The following is an 8806-nucleotide window of genomic DNA, read 5'->3' as shown; positions in this document are numbered from 1 at the left end:
GCTGCGTCGCCCTCGCGCTGCGTCGCCCTCGCGCTGCGTCGCCCTCGCGCTGCGTCGCCCTCGCGCTGCGTCGCCCTCTGTTTTTGTAAAGTTTGCCAACCCCTGGACTATAGAACAAAGACCCAGTCTAGATTTAACTTTGTTCTTGTACTCTTTTTAAAATATTTTTTTTCTATTTTGTCATTTTTAAAAGCTATTTAGGGAATATTCAAAGTAGGTTAGTATAATGAACCTTTACCTTTCCCCCCAGATTGATTCCAGTGATTCCCAGATATTTATGCATCCATAAATATTTTACTAGGTATTTCTAAAAGGACAATTTCTTTTTAAAAGTAACCAGTGCATCATTATCATACCTAAGAGATTTAACGGTTTCTTTATCATCAGATTTTTAAATAGTCTAAATAGTCATCTCATCTTTTTAACAGTCAGAGTCAAAAGCCAAATAAATAATTTTAAGTAATTCTTTAACATTAATTGCCCCCTTCATGTCTCTTTTCATGACTTATTTGTTATAAAAACTATGTCTTTTATCCTGTGGAGCATCTGGATTTTGTTTATTATAACCTGTTGGAATCATTTAACATGTTATTTTGATTCCACAGTTTCCTATAATACGACTTAATCCTCTGGACCTAACTAATGAATTGAGATTCAAGCTTGTTGTTTTGCAAGAATACTAATAGGTGTGCTAGGTTTTACCATCAAGAAACACATACTGTCTGATGACCTTTTTGGTGATAATGTCAGCAGTCATTTGAGTCTCAGTACATGAATACCCTTCTGTGTTTTGTTTAGTTACTTCTCCTTTCCCCGAGTAACATTGTCTTTGTCATACATGTTCATTTTGTGTATCCTTTTTTATTTTCCAGCTACAGCTGATCAATTCTAATGAACCAGGAGTAATCATGTTTAAGACTGATGCACTGAAATGCAGAGTAGCCCTTAGTCCCAAGACCAATCAAACACTTCAACTAAAAGTGACACCTGAAAATGCAGGACAGTGGAAGCCTGATGAACTTCAAGTCTTAGAGAAATTCTTTGAAACAAGAGTATGTTTTTAATAAGTCATAATTTTAAGGTAATTAAACAAGAGTGCCAAGCATAGAATGAATTGTAATTCCATTTTATTTCTCTCTATAGGTTGCAGGACCTCCGTTTAAAGCTAATACATTAATAGCCTTCACCAAGCTGTTAGGAGCACCTACACACATCCTCAGAGACTGTGTGCATATTATGAAACTAGAGCTGGTAAGTTACAGAGAAAGCCAGGCTTCTCTAGAAAGATGTGTTTGAGGGGATTGGAGTTGATGGAGAAATGTTTATTGGTTTTTGATCACTTACATAATGTCTTTTGTTTTTCTCATAGATTTAATGATATTTGTCTTTGAATAGTTGACACAGTTCTTTTATATCTTTTGAGTTTAGAACAAGATGATACTATGAGTAATATGCCCAGCTGTCCCTGTCTAGCCAGCCTGTCCCTTTCCCCTTAGTAAACAGAGTTATGGTGTCTTTCCTATTCTTCCAGAAACAGTTTGTTCATGAAAGCAAATGCATATGTCCTTCCTATATACTTTTAAAAATTACTCCATTCTGCAAAGCTTGTTTTTTACTTTGATTTGTAAACCTTCATTAAAATAAAAAAAAAATTTAAAAAGAGGGACCTTAAATGCTTAGTTTCCAGTTGAGGGAGAGGGGACAGTGTTTGTCATTAAACATTATGAACTAGCTCAGAATCATTCATGTATCTGGTGATGGTATAAGGATGAGGGAGGCAGGGTAGCAGCTGAAAGGAAACCTTTAGAGATCATTGGGAGAAGTAATGAAACGCTGAGCTTGGGTGGCATCTGTGAGAATTAAGAGGTGGGAATATATCTCAGAGATCCTGAAAGCAAAATTCCATTGGCCTTGGAACTAATTAGGTTGAAGGGAAGGAAGAAATACATACTATATAAATCCAGAGGTGACATTTCTATCAGTCAGGGTTCATGTATACATTTCTTATGCAGGGGAAATAAAAGCAGTTTACCAATTTCGTTCCTATTAATGAGGTATAGAATAAAATTGCAATATAATTTTAAATGTTCATATGATTTTATTATTTTTTTGTTTTATGCAACAGTTCCCTGACCAGGCAACACAGCTAAAATGGAATGTTCAATTTTGCTTGACGATCCCACCCAGCGCCCCGCCAATAGCACCTCCTGGGACACCTGCTGTAGTGCTGAAATCCAAAATGCTGTTTTTTGTAAGTACCACCTGGTGTCTGTGTGTTCAGAGTTTCTGACTGAAAAGCCTTATGAGAATGATGGAACAGCTTTTGGATAACTGCACAAATGTAGGCCTAGATTCCTTAAGTTATCATTTTAGACTTTATCTAATCCTCATTCCTTTGGTGATAAACAAGTTTATTAAACTAGTAATTGTGTGACATAGTTGCATGTTAACCATAATAATGATTTGGTTGCTTGCCACTTTTGTTTGTCATATTTCATTTTCTTTTTGCTTGGTATATCTTAATCTGAAAGTACAGCTAAGTGATAGTGCCTTTGATAAATTCAGATGGATGTTTTTATTTTCTTACTGTATTCTTCTCTCTGTGTGTATTGTATATCCACAGCTTCAGTTAACTCAGAAAACATCGGTCCCTCCCCAAGAACCTGTTAGTATTATAGTGCCAATCATTTATGACATGGCTTCAGGTACAACGCAGCAGGCAGACATTCCTAGACAGCAGAACTCTTCTGTTGCTGCTCCCATGATGGTCAGCAACATTCTAAAGAGGTTTGCAGAGATGAATCCACCACGACAAGGTACATGATCCGTAGATGCTGTTTTATTGCATATATGTTATCCAAGTTCTTTTGAGTGACGCTCCTCCCTCTTCTCACCCTCTGCCCACCCACACCCTATCTTAGTAATAGAGCTGTGCTTGCTGTGAAATTCTCAATGTCTGCCTGTTGCTTTCTTCCTTTCTCATTGTTCTTCAGTTTTGTCCAGTTCTCTGCTGCCTGGACTTTATTTTTGTTACTGATCTTACTATTGGGACTGACCTAGTTGCTGATGCCAGAAGCTTGTATTTATAGCACATGGATAGCTTTAGATTAAGATGAGCAAATTTTCCATGGCTGTGAATTCCTACACTACTAATGATACCTGCCACTCTGTATATCACAAAGTTAAAATGCATGTTAATTTCTCATCTTTCATGGTTCAGTCATGAATAGAATAATATCAAAAGTTCTGTATCTTCTAAGTGTTTTGTGAAGAATAAAAGCTGATACAAATGGCATCATTGCTTTTTGGGCTTCTTATGTAACTGTCAGGCGGGTGCAAGTGAACCTTTCACCAAGTGCACAATGAAGCTCTCAAACGGAACATTGCTGAGGTAACCAGACAGGAAAAACAAACACGGTCCCTTCACTGTTTAAGTAGCATATACTTACCATGTAACTAACTCCTGAATTTTTGGTTACAAAACATAAAGCTCAGCAAAGAAACCTTTTGCTTATTCCTAATTCTAAGAAAATCACATTTTAATTTTACTTCTTTTCCATGTTAAGGAGAACCTATATATCTTTCTGTTTAGAGTAAGTTGACAAAATAATTGTTTTGAAATGAGGAGAAGTTGTTCTCTGAAACCTTTCTAGTTATCAAAATGTCAAAATTTTACAAGAAGCAGGAATCAGGTGAGGTCCCATTTTTAGTTGTTTATTGCCCCATATTGTATACATGGGTAAGTTTCTAATTGTAGTCTAGGAAGAATATATACTGGGCAGTAGAGAAGGGTATGCTTCTTTTGTCCCAATACTTCTTTCACATCTTAAAATTTTCTGCTTTCATCTTTTGACTTATCTCTTCTTTCAGCTAAAAAGTAGGTTCTCCAGAATCAAAGTTTAAAGCTATCAGAATTCAGTAGTAGTCCAGTAGAACTTTGGTAATAAACACCATTCCTTCACAAGGAGATGAGTAGCATAATGAGTCTTCATGTAATTTAAAATGAAAAGCAAAGAACATTTTGATCTTTTGATATCTACCAGAAGTAATGAAAAGATTTTATTTTAAAGACAGATGCAATTTCTTCTTTTACTTAAGAAATTATTGGACTATTTGAGGAGTGATGTTCTTTTATTTTTACCTTACACTGGGCATTTGGATTTCATTTTCTTTCCATGCCTTAATATTCCCATGATTGGTGAGAAGGTGACAGTGACTTGCAGTGTCCCTGCACATCGTGGTCTTTGTTGGAAGGCCGTTATTCACATGAGATCTTCAAGTTTTCTCTCACTTTTAGCCCCTGTGTTGTTCAGCATGCTCTTGTGAAGGGATCCAGCTTTTGCTTTATACTTTTTATGATTGGTTTGGTTTATAATAATGAAATATTTGTGATATTTAGAAGAAAATATAAAATCAGGGTGGTATTTGGCTTCCTTTCAGCCAAGGGAAAATTGAGAGGATGAATTACCAGCGCCTTCAAACAAATCTTGTGCTTGACTTCTTGTTGTGCCATGTTTCACCCACCTTTCTCTCCCCAAACCCATCACCTCCTCCTTACCATGAAGTGCTTTAAGAAAACTCACTTTAAAAAAAATTGTTTCTTTAATTGACATTAATGTTGAGCATCAGAAGTTGACCATTTCCTTGAAATTTGGGACCACACTAATAGATGTCATAGACCTGCACCATCTAGTATGACAGCCACTAGCCATATTTGGCTACTTAAGTTTAATTAAAATTAAATAAAGATTAAAGTTCCATTCTTCCGTTGTACTAGCTAAATTACAAGAGCTCAGGTGCTACAGCACAAAGAACATTACCATCCCCTGTTGGACAGTGCTGTCATAGGTATTTTCATCTGGCCTTTAATCAACATTATAAAGACACCACTAAAGATGTAATTGATGCACAAATATAAATTGATTCTTTTGTGAGATTTACAATACGTAGACAAGTTGTCTATGCACAAAACTCAACTTCAAAAGACTTCAGAAGTGTTGTAGTTTTTCTATAAAGAAACTCTAGGTTTCTCAAATTAAAAAGCTGAGAATTACTAACATTTCTTCCTAAGGAAAAAACAAGCCAAACCAATTATCATGTGAAAATTAACACTAAAGCTTCAGTCTACTGTAATACAGGCAATTAAGATTAGTCTTTTATGGAATCTTTAAAGTTCTTATTTTCAGTTTAATTACCCCCTCCCTTCACCAGTGTGTTAACATCATCTTTCCTGTATTGCGAATAGCTAATGACCATTTTTCTCTGTTGCAGGTGAATGCACAATATTTGCAGCTGTTCGTGATTTAATGGCTAATCTTACACTGCCCCCTGGTGGGCATCCATAAACACTATTGTTTTTAAACCAGGAAGGCTGACAAATGAGACAACACACACACAAAAAGTCTGAAGTCAGCCCTCAGTTTATAAAAGGAAAAGAACTTTGTTTCACTTTAAGATCTAAAAATTCTAAACTGGCAAAAAAATTTCAGGGTGCACTTCTTTCATCAAAAAGATCATCAATCTTTTGTATAGTTAACTTGTATAGTGTGTTTAAATGGGACACATTTCCAAATAGGTAACAATACATCAGTGTCGACTTGCCAGTAATAGAGTTAATATTCTGTTTTATACTATAAAATTATGAAAATGCCAAACTTGTTTATTTAATTGTTTTCTTATGTTTTGGGTGTAATAGTCCTTTTTGGTTTTGTTTTCTTTTATTGTTGTTTGGTTTTTTTTTAAGGCAGGTCTGTCATTTTTGAATACTGTAAAACTGTGATAAGCTTTATATTGAAGCTGTATTTTAATATGACCGCTTTGAATCCTTACATGAAAATGTTCTGGGACTTGTTATAAACAGATCCCAAGGAAGCAATATTTAATAAAACTAGGTTAAAATAAAAAAAAAAAAAGACACTTGTGTGTGTATAAACTCTATATTTCAGGGCATCCCTTCATCTTTAACCTACTGGGGCCTGTAATTCATTCTAACAAAACATGCCAAACATTTGACCAAAAACATCTCCTCCTTTATTTCAAGGATAATTTATTTTCTTCTAACATTCTTACCTTGACTGACGGTTGGCATTTAACCAAATTTAATGGGTGGTCTTTTCATTGTAGGATTTGGCTGAAGAGATGAGTGATTTCTGTTCATCAAAGATCCCAAATAATACAGTCATTCCTATGTGTTGAGGGTGTGGGAATTTTTCTTTTAAGGCAAATTTTGTTTACAAGATACTTCTGCCTCCAGCATTAATTAGGAAACAGAACTTTAAAACTTTACCTTTCATGAAATTTCTGTAGTGTTTCCTTGCTTCTCCCCTTCTACCCACCCTTGCCTCCCCCAAAAATTGGGGTTGTTCTTAACAATCCTAATTTAATTCATTGTCAACAAAAGATAGAATATTTTGCTTGGAAAAAGACCTGATTTTGAAGACCCCAAGGTCAGAGCCTAGTCTGTACAAGTCCAAGATCAAATGGAGTTTCTGGTGCTGACACACCTCGCAGGGTTTCTTTGGGAGCATCATGTTGTTTCTCTGAGTGAGTAAGCAGCCTTGTAAGCTTCAAAGACTGTGATCTGAAATAAAGGTCATCTGGAGATTTGACATTACAGGACAAAGTTTTTAAAATGATAACACTGCTGATCACTATAATATTGATTCTCCATTAAATTTTAGATGCTTTGTTTAATTCCACATTAAGAGGATTTGATTGAGCTTCTGTAACTTACCCCTCAGCAAATTCTAGTGTTGAGAATCTCACTGCAGCTCTGTCATGTCTGTTCTGAATTTTGCTTGATTCTCCATTTTCAGTTAGATTGAGACATTCTTTGACTTTCTTTTAGGTCTTATTTCTGCCTTCATCTGTTTCTCACCCACCTCTGCTACCATTCAGGAGCAGGTGACTACACTTTTGTCCTTCATTTAACTTATATCCTTGTGTTTTCAGCTCTCTTTACAATGGTAATGACAATATTTTGGTAAATGAAGAATCTTAATCAAGGATCAGCCCTTTTTTGTTTGTTGTTCTTTCATGTAGAACTCTACATGTATATACAAGAAGTGTATTTTTATCTGCAGGATAATACTGCTTCACATAATTTTAATAATAGAGTTAACTTTTGAGGTATTTTTCCCTTTGTGGTTTTGAAATGTTAATTGCATTTTTTACTTCATGCATTCACTGGATACTTTCCCCTGTTATAACTCATCTCCAAATGCATTGTGAAAACAAAAAAAATAAGGATTCCAGTGAACAGAATTTGCTCTTGATGCTTATTAAAAGTATGAATTTGAGTTTTGATGTCATACTTGGCATAGGAACTTGGTATATACCTTATTAAAGCTTGAAAACATTTAGCATTTGAATCTTAGATTTCATCACATAATCATACTCTTTTGTTATTCAGGTTCAATCAAAGGGATGGGATATCCATAGTCATTTTTCTACCTGTAGTAGTTTGGGTCTTAACTTTTTTTAGTGCTATTAATACTAAATAAAATTTAGACAAGTTTCAGAGGGCTACCAATTCTCTAGTTAATTTTGATGACGATGTGTTGGTTTTATAGAAATTTAGCCTTGAAACAAGAAATAGGTTCTGACTTGCCAACTTTTGCCCCTGTTATATGCCATTTCAGATTGTAGAGAAATACATATAGAATTACCAGAGAGGAAGAAGGTGAGAACTCAGCATATCACTTGGAAGTTATTAATAACTGGGGCAAAACTTTATGTTTAAAAAAGTAAGCTAAGTGTAAGGATAAGCTAAGTGTAAAGATAAGCTAAATTGACATAATTTTTAATTTTCTGGTCTACTTATTACTGTGTAGAACAGTAACCTGTTTGGTCACAGTCATTTGGACCAGGGTTCATTTCATGCCTTCAAGATATGTGATTTTGTTCCTCGAAATCTAATTTCAACATCAAAATTGGTTTTTTGGGGATTTGTTTTTTCTCTGAAATTCTGTTACATTATACTTTGATACTTATTATCCAGGTGTTCTTGATAGAAAATCAGTATACATAAATTTTTAAGGAAACTCCTATTCAAAGAATTGGAAGGATGGAAAAGAAAAAGATATATTTGTCTCTTGCACAATTTTCCTTTTCATTTGGTTTAATGGGAGTGCTTTGAAGTTTACTTAAGAAGGCTTTATTACCGTAGTGACTAAGGAGAAGAGGCTGAGCTGCACAACTCCATGAGCACCATGATGGACTTGCTCACAGTACTGGCTCACAGGTTTCAATAAAGTGCTTCAACTTCCAAGTGGCCATATGTTGAAATACTTGGCTCAGGAATAGAAATGATTGGTTATATTTAGATGTGTATTAATCCTCACAACAACTTTGAGCTTGGTAACAATGAGTATACTGAGGTATAGAGAAGTGAAGGAAGTAAATGCTTAAAACCAAGCAGAGCTAAGGAAGACAGATTTACAGATTTAAGATCAAATATAGCTAAGCAGCTTTGAGTCTAGAACTGGTGTTCTTAACCACTGTGGGGCTCTGCTGTGAACCAAGCAATGGATGGTGGCAAGCCCTCCACACTCCTCCCTCAGAACCTTTTGACTCTACAGCATAACATATATTCCAAGCCAAGAGGTTCACTAAAAAACAGCTAAAACCGAGATGAGCTCTTTGACACTGAGAGTTGACAACCCATTGCCTTATTACTCCTGTGGCACTTTGTCTTCTAAGACAAGAAACACTAATTAGTATGTAACCTGATACTTCAGGAAAATCATGAAGCCCATATCTGGCTCAGGGCTCTGCAGCCCTTTAGAAACCAAGAGACAGGCTACCC

At 35.5% G+C, this 8806-nt stretch overlaps 1 protein-coding gene across 1 annotated transcript in view; it reads left to right on the top strand.

Annotated features, from left to right (window-relative positions):
• The window catches only part of MED14 (mediator complex subunit 14), a 99549-nt gene extending 93907 nt beyond the window's left edge, over positions 1 to 5642 (top strand). The window contains exons 27-31 of the mRNA XM_006897522.1: positions 873 to 1052; positions 1144 to 1251; positions 2126 to 2251; positions 2624 to 2816; positions 5272 to 5642. Coding sequence (XP_006897584.1) covers positions 873 to 1052; positions 1144 to 1251; positions 2126 to 2251; positions 2624 to 2816; positions 5272 to 5345 — 681 coding nt within the window. The 3' untranslated portion in view covers positions 5346 to 5642. The remainder of the gene's footprint in view (positions 1 to 872; positions 1053 to 1143; positions 1252 to 2125; positions 2252 to 2623; positions 2817 to 5271) is intronic.
• The last annotated feature ends 3164 nt before the right edge of the window (positions 5643 to 8806 follow it).

This window comes from Elephantulus edwardii, unplaced genomic scaffold (assembly GCF_000299155.1).
Source record: "Elephantulus edwardii isolate Elephantulus edwardi_28Jun2011 unplaced genomic scaffold, EleEdw1.0 scaffold00210, whole genome shotgun sequence".
NCBI classification, from domain to species: domain Eukaryota; kingdom Metazoa; phylum Chordata; class Mammalia; order Macroscelidea; family Macroscelididae; genus Elephantulus; species Elephantulus edwardii.
This window is presented reverse-complemented; position numbering and strand designations above follow the sequence as displayed.